The 24,997-nt window shown below is 40.2% G+C and overlaps 1 protein-coding gene, 1 long non-coding RNA gene and 1 pseudogene across 8 annotated transcripts in view; 1 reads left to right on the forward strand and 2 right to left on the reverse strand.

Annotated features, from left to right (window-relative positions):
- The window catches only part of LOC140709255 (uncharacterized), a 37,097-nt gene extending 26,509 nt beyond the window's left edge, over positions 1-10,588 (forward strand). The window contains exon 3 of the long non-coding RNA XR_012089687.1: positions 9,415-10,588. This is a non-coding gene — a long non-coding RNA (uncharacterized lncRNA). The remainder of the gene's footprint in view (positions 1-9,414) is intronic.
- CCDC30 (coiled-coil domain containing 30) overlaps positions 1-24,997 on the reverse strand; it is a 190,211-nt gene that overhangs the window by 25,779 nt on the left and 139,435 nt on the right. For all 7 annotated transcript variants that reach the window (XM_037997921.2, XM_037997911.2, XM_073007408.1 and 4 more), the window contains one exon: positions 20,223-20,335. In XM_037997921.2, coding sequence (XP_037853849.2) covers positions 20,223-20,335 — 113 coding nt within the window. The remainder of the gene's footprint in view (positions 1-20,222; positions 20,336-24,997) is intronic.
- LOC103225005 (succinate dehydrogenase cytochrome b560 subunit, mitochondrial pseudogene) lies at positions 14,141-15,314 on the reverse strand (annotated as a pseudogene).

Consider the following 24,997-nt stretch of genomic DNA (forward strand, 5'->3'; position numbering starts at 1 on the left):
GCTGAGATTGCAGCACTGCACTTCAGCCTGGGCAACAGAGCCAGATTTCATCTCAAAAAAAAAAAAAAAAAAAAAAAAAAAAAAAAACAGTGGGGGGGCGTATCTAAGAGTTATTGGCCTTAAAGAGGGGATAGAAAAAGACATAGGGGCCTGTGCAGTGACTCACGCCCGTAATCCCAGCACTTTGGGAGGCTGAGGCTGGTGGATCACAAGGTCAGGAGTTCAAGACCAGCCTGGCCAATATGGCAAAACCCCATCTTTACTAAAAATACAAAAATTAGCTGGGTGTGGTGGCACATGCCTGTAGTCCCAGCTACTTGGGAGGCTGAGGCAGAAGAATCTCTTGAACCTGAGAGGCAGAGGTTGCAGTGAGCCAAGATCATGCCACTGCACTCCAGCCTGGGTGACAGAGTGAGACTTCATCTCAAAAAAAAAAAAAAAAAAAAAAGAAAAAGAAAAAGAAATAGGAGTAGGAAGTTTATTCAAGGGGATAATAACAGAACTTCCCAAACCTAGAGAAAGATATCAATATCCAAGTACAAGAAGGTTATAGAACAACAAGAAGATTTAACCCAAAGATTACCTCAAGGCATTTAGTAATCAAACTCCCAAAGGTCAAAAATAAAGGATCCTAAAAGCAGCAAGAGAAAAGAAACAAATTACATACAATAGAGCTCCAGTATGTCTGGCAGCAGACTTTTCAGTGGAAGCCTTACAGGCCATGAGAGAGTGGCATGACATATTTAAAGTGCTGAAGGAAAAAACTTTTACCCTAGAATAGTATATCCAGTGAAAATATCCTTCAAGCATGAAGGGGCATGAAGGGGAAATAAATACTTTCCCAGACAAACAAAAGCTGAGGGATTTCATCAACACTGGCTCTGTCCTACAAGAAATGCTAAAGGGAGTGCTTCAGTCAGAAAGCAAAGCACGTTAATGACTAATAAGAAATCATCTGAAGGTATAAGACTCACTGGTAATAGTAAATAGAAAACCACAAAATATAACATTGTAACTGTGGTGTGTAAACTACTCTTAAGCAGAAAGACTAACCAATAAAGCAATAAAAAATAATGACTACAACAATTTTCAAGACATAGTACAATAAGATATAAATAGAAACAACTAAAAGTTTAGAAGTGGAGGGATGAAGTTAAGGTATAGAGTATTAGTTTTCTTTTTCCTTCTTTGTTTATACAAACCATGTTAAGTTGTAATCACGTTAAAATAATGAGCTATAAGATAGTGTATTAGTTCGCTTTCAAGCTGCTGATGAATACATACCCAAAACTGGGAACCAAAAGAGGTTTAATTGGACTTACAGTTCCACACAGCTGGGGAGGCCTCAGAATCATGGCGGGAAGTGAAAAGCATTTCTTACATGGCAGTGGCAAGAGAAAATGGGGAAGAAGCAAAAATGGCAACCTCTGATAAACCCATTAGATCTCATGAGACTTAGTCACTATCACAAGAATAGTATGGGAAATACCGGCCCCCACGATTCAATTACCTCCTCCAGGTCCCTCCCACAACACGTGGGAATTTTGGGATAAAATTCAAGATGAGATTTGGGTGGGGACACAGCCAAACCATATCATTCCACCCTGGCCCCTCCAAATCTCATGTCCTGACATTTCAAAACCAATCATGCCTTGCCAACAGTCCCTAAAAGTCTTCACTCATTTCAGCATTAATCCAAAAGTCCACAGTCTAAAGTGTCATAGGAAACAAGGCAAGTCCCTTCCGCCTGTGAGCCTGTAAAATCAAAAGCAAGCTTATTACTCGCTAGATACAATGGGGGTACAGGTATTGGGTAAATACAGCATTCCAAATGGGAGAAATTGGCTAAAACGAAGGGGTTACAGGGCCCATGCAAGTCTGAAATCCAGTGAGGCAGTCAATTTTAAAGCTCCAAAATGATCACCTGTGACTCCAGGTCTCACATCCAGGTCAAACTGATGCAAAAGTGGGTTTCCATGGTCTTGGGCAGTTCCATCCCTGTGACTTTGCAGGGTATAGCCTCTCTCCTGGCTGCTTTTATGGGCTGGCATTGAGTGTCTGCGGCTTTTCCAGGCATATGGTGCAAACTGCCAGTGGATCAACAATTCCGGGTTCTGGAGGATTGTGGCCCTCTTCTCACAGCCCCACTAGGCAGTACCCCAATAGCGACTCTGTGTGGGGGCTCCAACCCCATATTTCCCTTCCACACTACCCTAGCAGAGGTTCCTACCCCTGCAGCAAACTTTTGCCTAAGCATACAGGCATTTCCATACATTTTCTGAAATCTAGGTGGAGGTTCCCAAACCTGAATTCTTGACTTCTGTGCACCCACAGGCTCAACACCACATGGAAGCTGTCAAGGCTTGAAGCTTCTGCCTTCTGAAGCTACAGCCCGAGTACTATGTTGGCCCCTTTCAGCCACAGCTGGAGTGGCTGGGACACAGGGTACAAAGTCCCTAGGCTGCACATAGTATGGGGACCCTGGGACCAGCCCATGAAACCACTTTTTCCTCCTGGGCCTCTGGGCCTGTGATGGAAGGGTCTGCTCTGAAGGTCTCTGACGTGGCCTGGAGACATTTTCCCCATGATCTTGGGGATTAACATTAGGCTTCTTGCTACTTATGCACATTTCTGCAGCCAGCTTAAATTTCTCCTCAAAAATGGGTTTTTCTTTTTTTTTTTTGAGATGGAGTCTTGCTCTGTCGCCAGACTGGAGTGCAGTGGTGCAATCTCAGCTCACTGCAACCTCCATCTCCCGGGTTCCAGCGATTCTCCTGCCTCAGCCTCCCAGGTTTTTCTTTTCTATTGCATCATTAGGCTGCAAATTTTCTGAATTTTTATGCTCCGTTTTCCTTTAAAAATGAAATGCTTTTAACAGCACCTAAGTCACCTTTTGAATGCTTTGCTGCTTAGAAGTTTCTTCCACAAGATACCTGAAATCATCTCTCTCAAGTTCAAAGTTCCACAAATCTCTAGGGCAGGGGCAAAATGGTGCTAGTCTCTTTGCCAAAACATAACAAGGATCACTTTTGCTCCAGTTCCCAACAAGTTTCTCATCTCCATATGAGACCATCTCACCCTGGACCTTATTGTTCATATCACTATCAGCATTTTTTGTCAAAGCCATTCAACAAGTCTGTAGGAGGTTCCAAACTTTCCCACATTTTCCTGTCTTCTTCTGAGTCATCCAAATTTTTCCAACCTCTGCCTGTTACCCACTTCCAAAGTCGCTTCCACATTTTTGGGTATCTTTTCAGCAATGCCCCACTCTACTGGTACCAATTTACTGTATTAGTTCATTTTCACACTGCTGATAAAGACATACCCAAAACTGGGAACAAAAAGAGGTTTAGTTGGAATTACAGTTCCACATGGCTGGGGAGGCCTCAGAATAATGACGGGAGTGAAAGGGACTTCTTACATGGCAGTGGCAAGAGAAAATGGGGAAGAAGCAAAAGTGGCAACCCCTGATAAACACATCAGATCTCATGAGCCTTATTCACTGTCACAAGAATAGCACGGTAAAGACTGGCCCCCATGATTCAATTACCTCCCCTTGGGTCTCTCACACAACATGTGGGAATTCTGGGGGATAAAGTTCAAGTTGACATTTGGCTGCGGACACAGCGAAATCATATCAGATAGTATTTGCAAGCCTCATAGTAACCTCAAACCAAAAAAAATACAACATGTATACAAAAAATAAAAAGTAAGAAATAAATCATATCACAGAGAAAATCACCTTCACTAAAAGAAAGACAGGAAGGAAAGGAAGAAGGAAGAGAAGGCTACAGAAAACCAGAAAACAAATAAGAAAACACCAGGAGTATTAAGTCCTTACTTATCAATCATAACATTGAACGTAAATAGACTAAACCTTCCAATCAAAAGACATACACTGGCTGAATAGATTAAAAAACAAGACCCAATGATCCATTTTCTACAAGAAGGACATTTTATCTATAAAGATACAAATAGACTGGAAACAAAGGGATGGAAAAAGATATTCCATGCCAATGGAAACCAAAAAAGAGCAGAAGTAGCTATACTTATATCAGACAAAATAGATTTCAAAACAAAAACTGTAAGAAGAGACAAAAAGGTCATTACATAATAATAAAGGGGTCAATTTAGCAAGAGGATATAACAATTGTAAATACATATATACACCCAACACTGGAGCATCCAGATATATAAAGTGAGTATTATTAGAGCTAATGAGAGAGACAGATCTCAATACAATAATAGGGGGAGACTTCAACACCTCACTTTCAGCATTGGACAGATTTTCCAGACAGAAAGTCAACAAAGAAATATTGGATATAATCTGCATTATAGACCAAATAGACCTAATAGATATTTACAGAACATGTCATCCAATGGCTGTAGAATACACCTTCTTCTCCTCAGTATATGTATCATTCTCAAAGATAAACTATCAGGTCATGAAACAAGTATTAAAACATTAAAAAAACTGAAATAATATCAAGCATCTTTTCTGACCACAATAGAATAAAACTAGAAATAAATAACAAGAGGAATTTTGGAAACTATACAAATACATGGAAATTAAACAATATGCTCCTGAATGACCAGTGGCTCAATGAAAAAACTAAGAAGGAAATTGAAAAATTTCTTGAATCGAATGATAATGGAAACACAACATACCAAAACCTATAAGATACAGCAAAAGCAGTAAGTTTATAGCTGTAAGTGCCTACCTAAAAAAAAAACTGCGAATAAGCAATTTAATGATGCACCTTAAAGAATTAGAGAAACAAGAGCAAATGAAATCCCAAATTAGTAGAAGAAAAGAAATCATAAAGATCAGAGCAGAAATAAATGTAATTGAAATGAAGAAAACAATACAAAAGATCAATGAAACAAAAAGTTTTTTTTTTTTTTTTTTAAAGTTAAACAAAACCAACAAACCTTTAGCAGGCTAAGAAAAAGAGAAGATCCAAATAAATAAAATCCGGGACAAAAAATGAGATATTACAGCTAATACTACAGAAATTCAAAGGATCATTAGTGGCTATTATGAGCAACTAAATTCAGTAAATTGGAAAACCTAGAAGAAATGAACAAACTCCTAAACACATACAACATAACAAAGATTGAACCATGAAGAAATCTAAAACCTGAACAGACCAATAACAAATAATGAGATCAAAGCCATAAAAAAAAGTCCCCCAGTAAAGAAAAGGCCAGAACCCAGTGGCTTCACTGCTGATCCTACCAAACATTTAAAGAAATAATACCAATCCTACTCAAACTATTTTGAAAAATAGAGGAGAAAGAAATATTTCCAAACTCATTCTACAAGGCCAGTATTATCCTAATACCAAAACCAGACAAAGACACATACAAAAAAGAAAACTGCCGGCCAGTATCACTGACGAATATTGATACAAAAATCCTTAACAAAATAGTAGCAAACCAGCTGTATGTGGTGGGCTTATCTGTAATCCCAACACTTTGGAAGGCTGAGGTAGGAGGATAGCTTGACCTCAAGAGTTTGAGACCAGCTTGGATAACATAGCAAGACTCCATCTCTACAAAAAGTTGGGCATCATGGTGTATGCCTGTGGTCTCAGCTACTCAGGAAGCTGAGGTGAGAGGATCGCTTGGGCCTGGGAGGTGGAGTTTGCAGTGAGCCAAGATCACACCACTGCACTCCAGTCTGGGTGACAGGGTGAGACCCTGTCTCAAAACAAACAAATGAAAAACCTAGCAAACGGAATTCAACGATACATTAAAAAGATCACCATGTGGGAGTTATCCCTGGGAAGCAAGGATGGTTCAACATACACAAATCAGTCAACGTGATACATTATATCAACAGAAGGACAAATGATGTGATACATCATATCAACAGGACAAAAACCATATGATGATTTCAATTGATGCTGGAAAAGCATTTGATAAAATTCAACATCCCTTCATGATAAAAACTCTCAAGAAACTGGGGACAGAAGAAACATACCTCAGAATAATAAAAGCCAAATATGACAGATCTACAGCTTGTATCATACTGAATTTGGGAAAAATTAAAGACTTTCCTCGAATATCTGGAACACAAGAAGGACGTGCACTTTCACCATCGTTATTCAACATAGTACTGAAAGTCCTAGCTCAAGCAATCAGACAAAGAAGAAAGGACATCCAAATTGCAAAAGAAGAAGTCAAATTATTCTTGTTTGCAGATGATATAATTTTATATTTGGAAAAACCTAAAGACTCCACTAAAGAAGTACTAGAACTCATAAATAAATTCAGTAAAGTTGCAGAATACAAAATCAACATATAAAAATCAGTAGCATTTTTATATGCCAACAGGGAACATTCTGAAAAAGAAATTAAAAAGTGGTTCCATTTACAATAGCCAGACATAAAATTAAATACCTACGAATTAGCTTAACCAAAAAAGTGAAAGATCTCTATACTGAAAACTGTAAAACATTAATGAAAGAAATTGAAGGACACCAAAGAATAGAAAGATATTCCATATTCTTGGATTGGAAGAATCGATATTGTTAAAATGTCCATATTACCAAAAGCAATCTACAGATTCAATGCAATCCCTACCAAAATACCAACGACATTCTTCACAGAAACAGAAAAAACTATCCTAAAATTTATATGAAACCACAAAGGACCCAGAATAGCCAAAGATATCCTAAACATAAAGAACAAAACTGGAGAAATTATGTTACATGGCTTCAAATTATACACAGAGCTATGATAATCAAAATGGTATGGTACTGGCATAAAAATAGACACATAGACCAATGGAACAGAATAGAGAACCCAGAAACAAATCCACACACATACAGTGAACTCATTTTTGACAAAAGTGCCAAGAACATCCACCAGGGAAAAGATAGTCTCTTCAATAAATGGTGCTGGGAAAACTGGATATCCATATGTAGAAGAATAAAACTAGACCCCTGTCTCTCACTACATACAAAAATCAAATCAAAATGGATTAAGGACTTAAATCTAAGACCTCAAAGTATGCGAGTACTATAAGAAAACACTGGGGAAATTCTGCAGAATATTGGTCTGTGCGAAAATTTCTTGAGTAACACCCCACAAGTGCAGGCAGCCAAAGCAAAAATGGACAAATGGAATCACATCAAGTTAAAAAAAGCTTCTGCACCGCAAAGGAAACAATCAACAAAGTGAAGTGACAACCCTTAGAATGGGGAAAATATTTGCAAAATACTCATCTGATGAGGGATTAATAACCAGAATATATAAGGAACTCAGACAACTCTGTAGGAAAAAAATCCAATCATCTGATTTTAAAATGGTCAAAATATTTGAATAGACATTTCTGAAAAGAAAACATACAAATGGCAAACAGGCATATGAAAAGGTGCTCAACATCATTGATTATCAGAGAAATGCAAATCAAAACTACAATTAGAGGTCATCTCACCCCAGTTAAAATGGCGTTTATCCAAAAGACAGGCAATGACAAATGCTGACAAGGATGTGGAGAAAAGGGAACCCTCGTACACCGTTAATGGGAATGTAAATTAGTACAACCACTATGGAGAACATCTTGGAGGTCCCTCAAAGAACTAAAAATTGAGGCTGGGTGTTGTGGCTCATGCCTGTAACCCTAGCACTTTGGTAGGCCAAGGCGGGCGGATCACTTCAGGAATTCAAGACCAGCCTGGCCAGCATGGCGAAATCCCATCTCTACTAAAAATACAAAGAAAAAAAAAAAAAGCCAGGTGTGGTGGTGCATAAGTAAGCTTGTAATCCCAGCTACTCAGGAAGCTGAAGCAGAAGAATTGCTTGAGCCTGGGAGGCAGAGGTTGCAGTGAACCAAGATGGTGCAAGACTGTTCCAAAAACAAAAAACAATAAAACCTAAAAATTGAGCTATCATACATTTGAGCAATCCTGCTGAGGACTATATACCCAAAAGACAGGAAATCAGTATTTCGAAGAGATATCTGCACTCCCATGTTTGTTGCAGCACTGTTCACAATAGCCAACATTTGGAAGCAACCTAAATGTCCACCAACAGATAAAGAAAATATGGTACTTATACACAATGGAATACTATTCAGCCATAAAAAAGAATGAGATCCTGTAATTTGCAACAACATGGATGGAACTGGAGGTCATTATGCTAAGTGAAATAAGCCATGCACAAAAAGACAAACATCACACGTTCTCATTTATTTGTGGGATCTAAAAATCAAAACAATTCCACTCATGGAGATAGAGAGTACAAGGATGGTTATCAGAGGCTGGGAAGAGTAGTGGGGGAATGCGGGGGAGGTGGGGATGGTTAATGGGTATAACTATAAAAAAATAGTTCTTTAACTATAAAAAATAAAGAATGAATAAGACTATAGTCAACAATAATTGTACTTTTTTTTTTAATTGTACATTTAAAAATAACTAAAGAAACAGACCAGTTGCAGCAGCTCATGCCTGAATCCCAGCACTTTAGGAGGGTGAGGCAGGAGAATCGCTTGAGCACACAGGTTTGAGACCAGCCTGGGCAACATAGTAAGACCTTGACTCTACAAAAATAAACAAAATTAGACTGGGCGCGGTGGCTCAAGCCTGTAATCCCAGAACTTTGGGAGTCCAGGGCGGGCAGATCACAAGGTCAGGAGATAGAGACCATCCTGGCTAACACAGTGAAATCCCGTCTCTATTAAAAATACAAAAAATTAGCCGGGCGTGGTGGCAGGTGCCTGTAGTCCCAGCTACTCCAGAGGCTGAGGCAGAAGAATGGCATGAACCCGGGAGGTGGAGCTTGAAGTGAGCACAGATCACACCACTGCACTCCAGCCTGGGCAACACAGCGAGATTCCGTCTCAAAAAATAAAGTAAAATAAAATAAAATAAAAATAAAATAAAATAAACACAATTAGCCAGGTGTGGTGGCACATGCCTGTAGTCCCAGCTACTGTGGAGGCTGAAGTGGAAGGATCACTTCAGCCCGGGAGGTCAAGGCTGCAGTGAGCTGAGATTGTGCCACTGCACTCCCAGCCTGGGCAACAAAGCAAGACCCTGAAAAAAAAAAAAAAAAAAAAAAAAAGAAAGAAAAAAGAAAAGAAAAAGGAAGAAAAACCGAAAGAATATAATCATATTCTTTGTAATGCAAATGCTTGAGGGGATGAGTACCCATTCTCCATGATGTGATTATTACTCATTGCATGCCTGTATCAAAACATCTCATGTACTGCATAAATATCCATACCTACTATGTACCTATACAAATTAAAAATACAATTTTTGTTTAAAAATCCACTTGTAACTTCTGCTAATCAGATTGTATATTCAGGGCAACTTGAATCTATGCTCCTGGGTTGCAATCCCTAAGCCTGGATCAAATAAACTCTCTACTTATATTAATTTTGCCTCAACTTCTTCCCTTTAGGTTGACAATGACCACCTCATGAAGCTTTCAAAAAAGCCTGAAAGGACTGGGTTTGGGGGACTTCCAAATAGCTGAACACAGGTTCCTGGAGGGTGGTGCACCCAGAGAGGGCATAGAAGCTCCAAGCACCTTCATGGGAAGGGACGCTCTGTTCATCTCTTCCACCTGGCCGTTCATCTGTATCATTTGTAATATCCTTTGTAATAGATGGATAACATAAGTAAGTCTTTCCTTGAGATCTGTGAGCTGTGTGCCTTTTTCCTTAGCTGATTTTAATCTGTATCCTTTCACTGTAATAAACCATAACCATAGCTGTTTTTCTGAGTTTTGGACTTCATTCTAGGGAGTCATCAAACCTAAGGGGAGTCTTGGAGATTCCTGACAGACAAGTTACTTTTTTTTTTTTTTTTGGCCCCCCATATTGTCCCACATACTTTGAATAACTGTGCTCTGCCTGATTTATTTGAGATCTTGAGCCACAGAGGTCTGTAGGTATTTCCCCACACTCTTGTTTGAACTTCCCTGCAGGCAGCTCTTCCTCAAATATTGTAGTTCAAGGTTACTGGTGTTTTCTAGTTTTATAAAAACTTTTTTATTTTATTTTATTTTAGGTTTGGGGGTACATGTGAAGGTTGATTACACAGGTAAAAACGTGTCACAGAGGTTTATTGCACATACTATTTCATCACCCAGGTATTGAGCCCAGTACACAATAGTTCTTTTCTACTCCTTTCTCTCTTCCCCTACTCCTCAAGCAGACCTCAGTATCTCTTGTTTCCCTCTTTGTGTTCATAGGTTTTTATCATTTAGCTCCCGAGAAGTTATTTAAAAGAAGTTATTCTAAAGAGAAGAATCTGACCCCAGAGCCTATGATCTTTCCATCATACCCTACTGCTATAATACTAACAAAGGTAGGCAAACAGATATCCCTGATTTCTCCTGATGAGATACACTTCGTTTTGTACAACCAGATGGGATTGGAAGAACAATGCTAATTATTTAAACTGGTATGGAAGAACTACTCCAAGGGAATCCTATATCCTTATAAGTTGAAGGAAACTAAAATATTTCACTCCAAAGTATATTTCCTTCACATATTTCAAGATACCTATTCAGAATGACTGGAAATACAAGAATAGTTGAAAAGTTGTCTTTTGTGGGAGCAGGCGGATGGGGGGGCGGGGATTTGCATCTATAGAGAATATGTTCAGACAGGCTTTCTCTGAGGGCCTTCCTTCCCTTGTCAGATCTAGGAAAGATTAACTGAGAGTCTGAAACCTTTAAAGGTGTGAAAGCAATATTGACCATCTATTCTCTCTGAGGGTTGCTATAATACCTGGGAGGTTTCATCTATATAACAAGACCACCTTTGCTAGGGAGGCCTCCTCTTCTCCCCTTCCCATAACTGTTTTGCCATGATCTAAGCCCCCATTCTTTCTGTAATCTCAAGATGGTGTATAAGCTTCTATACCTCATTGGAGACTGGGGTAATCTTTCTGTGGTTCTCCCCCATGCACATTAATAGATTTGCATACTGTTTCTCCTATTTATCTGCCTTTTGTTGGTTGATTTTTCAGTGAACCTTCAGAGGGTAAAGGAGAAGTTTTCCCTTGGACCCTGCAAAGTTATGTCTTACTCTTAAATGTCGTTTTGCAAGACTCCTCCATTTTCCAAAATAGTCCTCCTCTTTCTCCTATTTGCTAAGTGTACATAAAAGAATCATTTTGCATGTTTTTCCCGAAAGAGATTAATTTAGTCAGATACCAAACTGAGCAGTTTGGCTTCCTGTAGGCCAGAGGCATGTATACAAAGCTAGATATAGCTTGCTTGTCAGTGTATGCGGGAGTGACTGACTGCTGGGGTTGTACCCAATCCAATTTCTCCTTCTTCTACATTATATACCCCAATTATTTTTTGCTGGGCACTGGTTTACTCAGCATAGGAACTACATTTTCTGGCTTTCCTTTCATTTATATGAGGCCATGTAAGTGAGTTCTGGCCAACAGAATATTACTCAGCATAGGATGAGTTATTGCAGTTAGATGAGGCCATGTAAGTAAATTCTGGCCAACAGAATGTGAATGGAAGTAGTGTGCCTTAAAGGAAAATGGAATGCCCTTGCCTTCCCCTCTTTCTTTCTTACTGGCTGAAATGTGGGTATGGTAGCGAATTACTTTCAACTATGTGGATAAGGGCAACATGTTACAGATGTTGAAGCAATAACAAGATAGAGGGAGCCTAGGCTTTTGATCCATTGAGCCACCATCAGCACCTGCTACATAATATGAGGCACATACTTTTGCAGACTGTGTTCATAATTACCACAGCTGTGACTTAGATTCTTTACAAGGAGGTATTCTTTACAAAAAGGTACACTTCATAACTGTTCTCATTCTCCTTTTTACTGGGAACGTTTGGTAAAAGATATCACTGATTTTCGGCCAGGCACGATGGCTCACGCTTGTAATCCCAGCACTTTGGGAGGCCGAAGCAGGTGGATCACCTGAGGTCGGGAGTTCTAGACCAGCCTGACCAACATGGAGAAATCCTGTCTCTACTAAAAATACAAAATTAGCTGGGCGTGGTGCTGCATGCCTGTAATTCCAGCTACTTGGGAGGCTGAGGCAGAAGAATCGCTTGAACTTGGGAGGTGGAGGTTGTGGTGAGCTGAGATGGCACCATTGCACTCTAGCCTGGGCAACAAGAGCAAAACTCCTTCTCAAAAAACAAAAAAAACAAAAAACAAAACAAAACAAAACAAAAAAAAGATATCACTGGTTTTCAACATCCTCCAGTCTATAGCTTCAGAGATGTAAGATCCAGCAGTGTACCTGCCATCCTCTGGGTTTCCCAGCTGTTCACAGTTGCTCTGATGTTTTGACATCATTTATAATACAACATGTACTTCTGAAACTGTTTCTGCAAAAATTATAACTGAAGAAATTATGATAGTGAAAGAGATCTGACCTAACTAACTCCATCTTGCTTCTAACCTCCAAGCTGTTCTTGTTCATTCCTAGTGTAGGCCCAACTAACTTTGGGAGAAACTTAGTTTATAGTTTAACTTCAAAACAAACTTGGTAACAGCCCTTTCCCAAAACAAACCCCCTTCTTGCCTGGGGACTACACTGCCTTTGCAGGACTAACAAATTAGCCTCAAGATTAGAAATTATGGTTTAGGAGTCACTGTTGTAAACCTGAGATCAGTGCTCGAGATATTTTGCAGACCCTGTGTTGAGGTGCACCAGCTGATGCCACCTAGATGGATAAACTGGATCATGTGGTCTTGTGGCTCCCACCCAGGAACTGACTCAGTGCAAGAGGACAGCTTCAACTTTCTGTGATTTAATCTTTGACCTGATCAGTCAACACTCCCTGCTTTCTAACCCCCGACCGACCAAATTATCCTTAAAAACCCAATCATCAAATTTTCGGGGAGATTGATTTGAGTAATAAAACTCTGGTCTCCCATACAGCTGACTCTGCATGAATTAATCTCTTTCTGTCTTGCAATTCCCCTGTCTTGATTATCATCAGCTCTGTCTAGGCAGTGGGCAAGTAGAACCCCGTTGGGTGTTACACTTCTGGAATTTCTTTCACCTATCCTGTACCGGAATATTAAAACCCAAGTCTCTAACTTCTCATGCCACACAGCTACTCTCTTATTCTGCCATTTGGGTTATTAAAAAAATAAATTTATTCCTTAAATTTTTTTTGGTAGAAACGAGATCTCACTCTGTTCCCTAGGCTGGTCTCGAACTCCTAGGTTCAAGTGATCCTTCTGTCTTGGCCTCTGAAAGTGCTGGGATTACAGGCGTGAGCCACCATGCCAGGCCAATTTGTTATTTAAAATAATTAATTACAGAAAGTTTGGGAAAATCCCCAACTCCCAAGATGACCAGTACTATGATATTGCATTTCCTTCTAATTCCTTTTATAAGTATCTTTTGTTTAAACATTGTCTACATCAAAATGTTTATTGTATGCTCTTTTCACTTACTACATTATAAGCATTTTCCCACATTGTTATCTAATATTCACAGCCATCATCCTTTACAGCTGTATTATGTCCTATTAAGTGACTATATTATACTTCACCTAATTATTCTCCTATTATTTGATATTAAGGGTACTCTGTAGTGTTACACACGGTTTGGAAAGCATGTTGATGCAGTACAGCTGGTGAGAACTTACAGCTTCCCTTGTCATTGCTGGCAATTTGTCACAACTATTGGTTCAGTCTGAAGTTCTGTTGCCTACCTTGCCTGAAGAATATGTAGATTTTCTATGCTTGTTTTTGGCTTTGTTAACTATTAATTTTATGAGGTGGCACAATATTTACATTTTAAAATTTAGGAACAACTTTTAGCTTGTGTTTAAATAAAACCAGGTTGTCTATACTTTGATTTGAAAAAAGCAAGGGAATTGTTTCTCTGGAAAAGTGGTAGAGAAAATGTAAAAAATAACCATTGTCTGTGAAAGTCGGGACTGGGATCAGGGAAATGAAAACAAAAATAAATGTAGAGTTTCAATAATTCTTTCCATTTTCTTTCCTAAATATAGTTTTCAACCTTGGATGCACATTAGAATCACACAAGGATGCTTTTAGAAAAGTGTTGATCCACAGACCCTATGCCCAAAGGTTTTTTTTTTTTTTATTTTTAAATGAGTATTTTAATTCAGTTTCAGAAAAAAAGGGTACATGACTTTGATGAGAAAGCACAAAATTAAGAGACTTTTCTGGAAATCCAAGAAAAAGAAATAACCATTAATATGTTCAATAATTTTCTGGATCTTCTTCTTGTGTCAAAAAAAGTTGCTCCAAGAACTAACTAGCCCTCTTTATCTCCCTCTAACTGGGACAGACTAATTCCCCTCCACCCCCACCTCTCTTCTTTCAATAACACTGTGTAGGTGTTAATGGCCTGGGTTCTCACCAATGAACAGAATTGTCTTTTAAGCCAGCAACCCACAGGCAGTGGCACCCAAAGCCTCACCCCCAGTCCCCAGGGCAGAAGCCACAGAGCTGGCATTGTTTCCACTGTCTCAGGAAGAAGGAGCCAAAAGCTGACCCTCAGCACAAATCAAAGCCCAATATGGAGACAGAATAACTGCTTCTAGGCCGAGAGTTGGCAAGCTGTGGGCAAAAAAGGGGAGTTTTTGCAGCCACCGCATCTTTAGAAACAAGGGGAAAACTAGACCCTTTTCCACTATTACGGTCTACAAGATACTCTACTGCTCCAAGGGGATCTGAAAGTACAAAAGGATCTGAACAAATAAGGAAAACTTTTCCCAGGCTGGAGATAAGAATGAAAAACAGAAAGATGGATGAATGTAATAAGGTGTAGGAAGATGATGCTGGGAACCTCTGTTCTTCACATGGCTGCCAGCCCCATAGAGGACAACACAGTAAGAACCAGGACAACCACTCCAGACTGGTATAGCTGGGGAATCTTCAGGCCTTTTCCTAGGTCCCACATCAAGTGTTGGATCCCATTCCAGGTATGATACGTGAGAGGGGAGACGAGTGCAAACTTAGCTGTGTGGATCAGTGCTAGCCCCAGATACAGGGACTTCACGAGTTCCAAATAAGACTCAAAGTTCCCAGGGAGTAACAGGGCCGACATGCCAAAAAGAGAGACCCCTGCACTCAAAGCAATACCAGCGCCATTGTGGCAGATGGACATCGCCATGGGAAGAGACCAGCTGTAGATAGTGATGTGGGGAGATATAGGACGGTTTGAACCTATATTCTTATTCCAGAACCGCTGCATCTCTTCTTTGGCCATGGTTCCCAAAGGAACAGCATTTCTGATACAGAGCTGTGGGCTAAAGTGGGCTCGGAGGCAATGATGACCAACATGTCTCAGCAAGAGCACAGCCATCTGGGGTTCCAGTCTGGACGGAAGTCATGCCCAAAGGTTTTCATTTTATTCATCTATGTTGGAGCCCAGGCATGTGCAGTGGGGTCAGAATCCACCACCCTAAAAGGCTGTGTACAAATAATGTGGAAAAACATTCAGCCTCACTAGCCATCAAAGAAATTCAAAATAGGTCGGGTGTGGTGGCTCAGGCCTGTAATCCCAGCACTTTGGGAGGCCAAGGCGAGTGGATCATCTGAGGTCAGTAGTTTGAGACCAGCCTGGCCAACATGGCGAAACCCTGTCTTTACTAAAAATACAAAAATTAGCTGGGCGTGGTGGCACATGCCTGTAGTCCCAGCTACTTGGGAGGCTGAGGCAGGAGAATCGCTTGAACCCAGGAGGCGGAGGTTGCAGTGAGCCGAGATCGTGCCACTGCACTCCAGCCTGGATGACAGAGCGAGTCTCCATCTCAAAAACAAACAAACAACAACAACAACAAAAAAGAAATTCAAAATAAAATGACAAATGAGTAATTTCTGTCTATAAGTGCACTTAAAAATAATAGAATATGTTGAACAAAGAAGTCAGACACAAAAGAGTATGAAGCTGCCCCAACAAGGTTGACAGGAAGTACATGCTGGGTTCTGGACAGCAATATAATTATGATAAAGCATTAATCGGGCTTCACTTTGGTCCACTTCCTTGTTGCTAAAAGTCACACAGCATTAGATACTGATCATTTGCATCCCCATTGTTCCTATAGACAGGACCTCTAACATTAGAATCCCAGCAGGGATTATAGGAAGCTGAGGCAGGTGGATCATTTGAGATCAGGAGCTCAAGACCAGCCTAGCCAACATGGTGAAACCCCATCTCTATTAAAAATATAAAAATTAGCCAGGCAGTAATGGCATGCGCCTGTAATCCCAGCTACTCGGGAGGTTGAGGCAGGAGAATCGCTTGAGCCTAAGAGGTGGAGGTTGCGATGAGCCAAGATGAGGCCACTGCGGTCCAGAATCTGGGCAAGAGAGTGAGATCCTGTCTCAAAAAACAAACAAACAAACAAACGGAATTGCTTAAGATGTTTTTCAGAAACAGATTCTAGCAACCAGTTTGAAGACCCCCAGAGAGGAACAGCTTCAGTATGAGAATATAGCTTCTTCATCTCCCTGTCCCATGACTTCACCCTGGACTTTTTGACCTGTTAACCATCTTCACATTTTGGCCCAATCCAAAACCCTTAAAAACCCTGACCCTAAGTTCCTCAAGGAGACGGGTTTGAGGTTTCCTCCCATCTCTTCATTTGATGACTCTACGATTAAACCTCTTTCTCTGCTGCAACCCAATGGCTTGGTATATTGACTTGCTGTGTGCATTGGGCAACAAACCTATTATGGTTACAATTACATGTAATGTAATTCCATTTAGAAGAAATTCCAGGACAGGCAGAAATCAGAACAGTGGCAACTTGGAGGGAGGTGGGAAAAGCAGTAGGTGCAGATCAACTGCAAACAGGTCATAGAGGACTTTAAGGGACAGTGGAAATATTCTGTATCTTTTTTTTTGGAGATGGAGTCTTACTGTGTCATTCAGGCTGGGGTGCAGTGGCATGATCTTGGCTCACTGCAATATCTGCCCCCTGGGCTCAAGTGGTCCTCCTGCCTCAGCCTCCCAAGTAGCTGGGACCACAGATGTGCACCACCATGCCTGGCTAATTTTTGTATTTTTGGTAGAGACAGGGTTTCACCATCTTGCCTGGCCTGGCCTTGAACTCCTGAGCTCAAGCAATCTGCCCACCTCCGCCTCCCAAAGTGTTGGGATTACAGGCGTAAGTCACTGCGCCTGGCCCTGTTCTGTATCTTCACTGGGGTGGTGGCAATATGGACACAAACATTTGTCAAAACTTACCCAATTGTATATTTAAAAATCTTTGCATATATTATATGCAAATTATATCTCAAACAAAGAATATTGGGGAAAATTTCATCAGAACCTCTGTCCCCCATCAATACTAGACTCAATGCTAACGAGGATGTGGTAAAATTGCTACTCTTACATAATGAAGGCAGAAAAATTTGGTAGCGTCAGAGGTATTTGAACCAGAGCAACTCCATCTTGACTAAGGGTTGGGTAAAATGAGAATGAGACCTGCTGGGCTGCATTCTCATGAGGTTAGGCATTCTTTTTAGTCTCGCTTTGTCGCCCAGGCTGGAGTGCAGTGGTGCGATCTCGACTCACTGCAAGCTCCGCCTCCCTGGTTCACGCCATTCTCCTGCCAGGAGCTCGCCACCACGCCCGGCTAATTTTTTGTATTTTTAGTAGAGACGAGATTTCACTGTGTTAGCCAGGATGGTCTTGATCTCCTGACCTCGCGATCCGCCGGCCCCGGCCTCTCAAAGTGTTGGGATTACAGGCGTGAGCCACCGCGCCTGGCTGAGGTTAGGCATTCTTAAATCACAGGATGAGATAGGAAGTTGGCACAAGATACAGGTCACAGAGATCCCAGTGATAAAACAGGATACAGTAAAGAAGCCAGCCAAAACCCGCCATAACCAAGATGGCAATGAAAGTGACCTCTGGTCGTCCTCACTCCTCATTATATGCTAATTATAATGTATTAGCATGATAAAAGACACTTCCATCAGCGCCATGACAGTTTACTAATGCCATGGCAACATCTGGAAATTACCCTATATAGACTAAAAAAAAGAGGAACCCTCAGTTCTGGTAAATTCCTGTCCCCTTCCCAGAAAGCACATGAATAATCCACCCCATATTTATAATCAAGAAATAACCATAAAAATAGCCAGCCAGCAGCCCTCGGGGCAGCTCTGTCTATGGAGTAGACATTCTTTTATTTCTTTACTCTCTTAGTAAGTTTGCTTTTCCTTTACTGTTTAGACTCGCCCTGAATTCTTTCTTGCATGATTTCTAAGAACCCTCAATTGGGGTCTGGGTTCAGGACCCCTTTTCAGTAATAGTAGGATACTTCGGAATGTTTGTCAACACATTTTAAGATCTATAGTTCTATAAAAATAAATTTAAAAATGAAAAATATAATACCAAAATGATTTTTTTCCAGCATTGTTTTGAATAAAAATATTCAACCATCAGACCAGTGAGTAATTCTTAACCAAATTAGGATTATGTTGTGAGAGTTAATTCCAGCAGGTCTAGGATTAACCTAAACTGTTTTGCTAAAGTGCCTGTTTGGCACTGACTGTTGGTCAAGCATATTACAGAGGGAAACAGAAAGATTAAAATAGTCTGTGGCTTCATAACCTCAGGTCCAAGTTGTTTCATGGCAGTTTGTATCAGTTTATCAGCATTGTTTTTTGATAACAGTGATAATGATGATTTGCACCTGGTCTCGTTGAGACCCCCAAGAAGTCTTTGCTCTTGAAGCAGGTTACATGGCAGGAATATGCTTATGTGAACAACAGAATATAAAAAATATTTAATAAAATCTCAGCTGAGACTTGGTTTTTTACCAGGGCTCCCTGGTTGTGAGGTGGTCAATGCACACATGAGTGGTTCCTGATCTCAGGAAGTACATCCAGCCACAGCCCTTACAGAGGGAACACGGCCCTTACAGAGGGAACACACTGACTTCTCTGGACCCCTTGCTGTGAAACACACATGGGCTCTAACGCATATTCTTCCTCTAATGCTGTTTCTATATTATACCCTATTCCTGAAATAAGGTATACATTTGTTAGCACTGTAATTTTAGGTTCTGTTAGTCTGTTAGCAGTTGTACCCTGTTTAACTGCTGCTGTTAGTGCAAGGGCATATCAACTTCATGAAATATTAAGTTATATGGAAACAGCAAATTTGAAGACTATAGCAACAAAGCACAATGCTTATCAGATGATATTAAGAGAAAGACAGTATAAAACTTTTATAAAAGCTATGATAATAAAACCATAAAATTACGTTTATTGACAAGACACTAGGAGTGAACTTGGGAGAATGTCTGCATAAGTTTTGTTTCATTCAAAAATTTTATACTGATCACAGCTGAGAGGTGTGCCATAAATAATTATGAAAAAAATATTGCACTGGGCACAGTGGCTTACGCCTGCCTATAATCCCAGCATTTTGGGAGGCCAAGGAAGGAGGATCACTTGAGGCCAGAAATTTGAGACCAGCCTGGCCAATATAGTGAGACCCCTGTCTCTATAAATAAAAATTAAAAAGTGAGCTGGGTGTGGCTGCACGTGACTGCAGTCCCATCTACTCAGGAGACTGAGGTGGGAGGATCACTTGAGCCCAGGAGGTTGAGGGGACAGTGAGTTGTGATTGTGCCACTACACTCCAGCCTGGGTGACAGAGTGAGATACTATCTGAAAAAAGAATTTTTTTTTGCAGTGTTGTTTCATTATATGTAAAATGAAAAAAAAATTAACTGCCTAAAAGCCAAATGTCATTTTACCTTTGGACAATGGTATTAGACTGATATACATATATGTATATACGTATGTATGTATAGAAAGAGAGAGTATTTAAGTATCATATATGTCACAGATATATCATTATATATGACACCTATATGAGATACATATTACTAATATTCTGTGTCAATTCTCTAAAATAAAAAAAAGCTCTTTAAATGAGGAGAGGGTGGTTCAGGCTGAGGAAAGTGTGTGAGGTGAAAAAAAGTGTGAACGCAAGTGAGAAGGGTGTATTTGGGGAAAAATAAGTTCAGTATCATCAAAGCTCAATGAATGGTAATTCCCTTCTCCTTCCCTCTCTTGAGAAGAAATTAGGCCCCACATCCCTAGGAAAAGCCCTATGGATAGCACTTTTGGAAACAGGAATTTTATTATGGCCCTCTTGAAAGGCTGCTTCAGTGAGCAGCGCACTATTTAGCCCTAGAGCTGGCTCAGCAAGAAATAACTACTCTACATAGTTTTCTTCCAAAGAGAACTTGTCTTTGTTTACCTCACATGGACATTAAGCAGCTTCAATAATCGCAAATATTCTTCACGTAGAGCTTCCTTCTCTTGCTGTAGCTTAGACAGCTTCTCTGACAATTCTTGGTTGCTTTTGACATCCTGAAAAACATTGGAAAATAATGAGAACTCTGACCTGACAAAGGTATGATGTTGAAGAAATGAAAAGTCTTTCTGGTTAAAAAAAAAAAAAAAAAAAAAAAAAAAAAGCTTATAGTCACTCCAGCTTCTGAGATCATAGTAGCTTCATGGGATTCCTGTACTTCCAGATTTTCTGAAAGTCAGCAACTATTTCCCTTGCCTTTTGCTTCCCCAGCCTTCCCAATAATTTTGTAAGCATCTAATTCCCTTTATTAAAAATCTTCCAAGGCTGGGTGTAGTGGCTCACACCCATAATCCCTGTATTTTGGGAGGCTGAGGCAGGCATATCACTTGAGCTCAGGAGTTTGAGACCAGGCCGGGCAGTATGGTAAAACTCCATGTCTACAAAAAAATATAAAAATGTGCAAGGTGTGGTGGTGTGTGCCTGTAGTCCCAGCTACTTGGGAGGCGGAAATAGGAGGATGGCTTGAGCCTAGGAGGCAGATGTTGCAGTGAGCTGAGATCACGCCACCACACTCCAGCCTGGGTGACAGAGCCAGACCCTGTCTCAAAACAAAACAAAACAAAAAAACAAAAACATCTCCCAGCTTAAAGTATATAAAGTGAAAGCTGTTCTCTTGAATTGATTAACTCTGATAAAGTATTTGGTTCTAGAAGTCACTACAGTGATGAGAAACTCAAAGTTAGGAATTTTGGATTGGTTATCTGACCTGGCTAGCTTTGAAGGTGATATAATCTTGTCACGAGTTCTAGCAAAAGAATCCATGGCAAAAGAATTGATTATCACTTATAGTTGCTGGTAATGAAGTACTTTGGAAGACCACATGAGTGGTATGAAAAATGTTATGATGGAATTGAGGACTACAAGGATCGTGAGGTGGGCTAGCCACATCTGACCATGTTACTGAGCTTAGAAGAAAATGTCCAACTTGGGGATTTAATTACCGGAACAAGGCATCGTCTGAGAACCACAGACCTTCTATGAGTATCCTAAAATAACTTCTCTCTTGTAGTCAGAAGACCAATATATCCAAAAACCAAATCCCAAATATCAAGTGGATTGCAGAATTACAGTACTAACTGATTTCACAGGCTTGCCAGGTCTCTTATGTGAGAAACAGGGCCGTGGGAATGTGTGGAAACCTGAGAATTGAGAATGAAGACATCTGAGAGGACTCTAATGACATTGAACCCCCAGGACCTCCAAATTCCACAGTGCCTCTCTTGCCAGCACAAGTAGGCCCTCCTCTCCTAAGGAGATTAAGTTTGAAGATTCTGTAATGATTTCACCCAAGGCACTTACCTTGTAAGGGGATGCCTATTGTCCTCGAGGCCCACCTCTATACCACCACCACTTCTCATTGTCTCTAATCCTGTAACTACAGCTGGATCCCAGCACGCCATGGTGAGTTGGGGTTAAGTGTAGGGACTGACTTGGGGACTGCCATATTGAAAGAATGGCAAGATTTTGCCAACTTAAATTAGCAGAAACTCTAGGAGTATATGCAGGAATGTATTTGTAGGGAGTTACACTAGTCAGTGCCCCTAACCCTTGAACAACATGAGAGTTAGGGGCACTGACCCCCCACACATAATTGAAAATCTGAATTATGATTTTTTTGACTCCCCACCAAATTACTAATAGCCTACTGTTAACTAGAAGTCTTATCAACAACGTAAGCAGTTAACACATATTTTGTATGTGTATCATGTATCATACTCTTGCAATAAAATAAGCCAGAGAAAATAAAATTTTATTAAGAAAATCATAAGGTAGAGAAAATATATTTACTATTCATTAAGTAGAAGTAGATCATCACAAAGTTTTTCATCCTCATTGTCTTCATGTTGAGTAGGCTGAGGAGGAGGAGAAGAGGAGGAATTGATCTTGTTATCTCAGGGGTGGCAGAGCTGGAAGAGGTGGAGAAGGTGGCAGGGAAGGCAGGAGAGGCAGGCACACTCAGTATGACTTTACAGAAATACACTGTAATTCGGCTTTTTGGCTTTTTCATTTCCCTAAAAATATTTCTATATGGTACCAATCCTTCTTTCACTGTTTGTGTTAGTTTCAGTGCCTGTATCATATAGAAAGGTCCATATTGTAAAATAAGTCAAAAGCAATCTTGAATATTTGGAATCCTTCTGCCAGATTGTCTAAGGTCAATTTGTTTTCTAATACTGCTTTTTCTGTTTTCTTCCTCATCGTGTGGCAGTGCTTATCTCCATCAAGTTGTCTTATTGTAATTCCTCCTTTGGGTGTGGTGTCTATTTGCTGTTAAATTTCTCCAAGATTCATATATTGAAACCTTGTACTCCCCACCTTTTTTTTTTTTTTTTTAAAACCATATCCACAGTCTTTTTCATGATTTCCCTGATAGGCTCTGTTGTAAATACTGTGAAGTCATGCCCACATCAGGACACAGTACTCTCCAGCAGGAATTTGTTGTTTTGGGTTTGATGGTTTTCACGGCTTTTTCTATAACAATGATGGCATCTTCATGCCTGTCACTTGCCACACAAATAAACTAAAAATGACAAAAATAAAAACAAACAAAAACAGTGATGGCATCTTCAATGGTGCAATCCTTCCAGACTTCTCTATCAGGGTTCTCTTCCATAGTTGACAATCCTTTCCATAGAGTACCCTGTGTAATGAGCCTTAAAGGGCCTTATGACCCCGGTCCAGAGGCTGAATTATAGACATGGTGTTTGGGGCTGAATTACAGACATGGTAATGAGCCTTAAAGGGCCTTATGACCCCGGTCTAGAGGCTGAATTACAGATATGGTGTTTGGGGGCAAGTAGACCGCTTTAACATCTTTGGTGTTGAACTCATGTGGTTCTGGGTGGCCAGGGGCATTTGTCTGACATCAAAAGAACCTTAAAAGGAAGTCCCTTGTTACCAAGGTACTTCTTGACTTCAGGCAGAAAGCTTAGATGGAATCAATCTAGAAAACAAGTTCTTGTTGTCCAGACCTTCTTTTTATACAACCAAATGACTGACAGCTGTTGTTTACCTTTTCCCTTCAAGGCTTGGGGATCAGAAGCTTCATAGATAAGGGCAGTTCTGACAATAAACTCGACTGCATCTGCACAAAACAGTTGAGTCAGCCTTTCCCTTCCTGCCTTAAATCCGTGCTCACTTATTTTCCTTACTAATAAATGTCCTTTGTGACTTTTTTTTTCTTCCCAGAATAGGGCACTTTCACCTGCATTCAAAATCTGTTCAGCAGATATCCTATTTCCTCAATGATTTTCTTCCTTTCTTTTTTTTTTTTTTCTTAGAGACAAGTTCTTGCTATGTTGCTCAGGCCGATCTTGAACTCCTGGCCTCAAGTAATTCTCCTGCCTCAGCCTTCCAAAATGTTGGGATTACAGGAGTGAGCCCCTGTGCCTGGTCACAATTATTTTCTTAATGGCATCTGGGAACTCACCTGCTGTCTCTCAGTCAGCAGAAACTGCATCGCCTGTTTTCTTGACATTTTTAAAGCTAAACCTCTTCCTAAAATTAACAAACCGTCCTTTTTAAAGAGAAACCTCTTCCTAAAATTAACAAACCATCTTTTGCTGGCATTATTATTTTTTAGAGATTGGGTCTTTCTCTGTTGCCCAGGCCAGAGTACAAAGGTGCAATCATATCTCACTATAGCCTCAAACTCCTGGTCTCAAGAGATCCTTCCACCTCAGCTTCCCTAGTAGCTGCTACTTTGCTAGCTTTAAATTCTCTAACTTTAAATTCTTCACTTTCCTTTTGGTTTAAATTGTCATATAATGACTTCTCTTTTTCTTGAGTCATATTAGAATCTACAGATATGTCTTTCTTATAGTAATCCTGCACCAACATAAAAGCTGCATTTTCAATATGGATAAAAAGGTGTTTCACAACAAATGCATGGTTTTTATGCCTGCTAGCATAGCTACAGCAACAGCTTCATGAATTTGCTTTTCTTTTTTTATAATGGTCCTCATGTTGGATTCATTTATCTTGAAATGTCGAGCAACCACAGTTGCAGATCTCATCTATGGTACTTATTAAGCAATTCAGCTTTTTATTGTAATGTCATAATTTTTCTTTGTTTCTTGGCAGCATTTCCGACATCACTAGTGGCTACTTTGTATGAGTTCCATGCTGTAATTTAAGGTTTATGGTATTGCACTACACACAGTGAAAAATACTTGAGACCCATGAGAGATCTCTTTTTAATTCAACACAAAATTTACTGGCGAGAGGAGACTGCTCATGCAAAGAAGAATGGTGCCACATGGCATTTTAAGAGGATACTTGCAACATGTGAACTCACTGCAGGCCAAGGCAGGTGGATCACTTGAGGTCAGGAGTTCGAGACCAGCCTGACCAACATGGTGAAACCTCACCTCTACTAAAAATACAAAAATTAGCCAGGTGTGATGGGCGGATGCCTGTAATCACAGCTACTAGGGAGTCTGAAATGGGAGAATCATTTGAACCCGGGAGGTGGAGGTTGCAGTGAGCCGAGAGTGCACCAATGCACTCCGGCTTGGCAACAGAGTGAAAATCTGTCTCAAAATAAATAAATAAATAAACTTACTGCAATACCAAAAGGCAGGGGCTATGAAATTATTACAGCAGTACAGTGTGTACTACAGTTAATTTTATGCAGTTATGATTTAATACTGTGTCTT

This window comes from Chlorocebus sabaeus, chromosome 20 (assembly GCF_047675955.1).
Source record: "Chlorocebus sabaeus isolate Y175 chromosome 20, mChlSab1.0.hap1, whole genome shotgun sequence".
In the NCBI taxonomy this organism is placed as follows: Eukaryota; Metazoa; Chordata; class Mammalia; order Primates; family Cercopithecidae; genus Chlorocebus; species Chlorocebus sabaeus.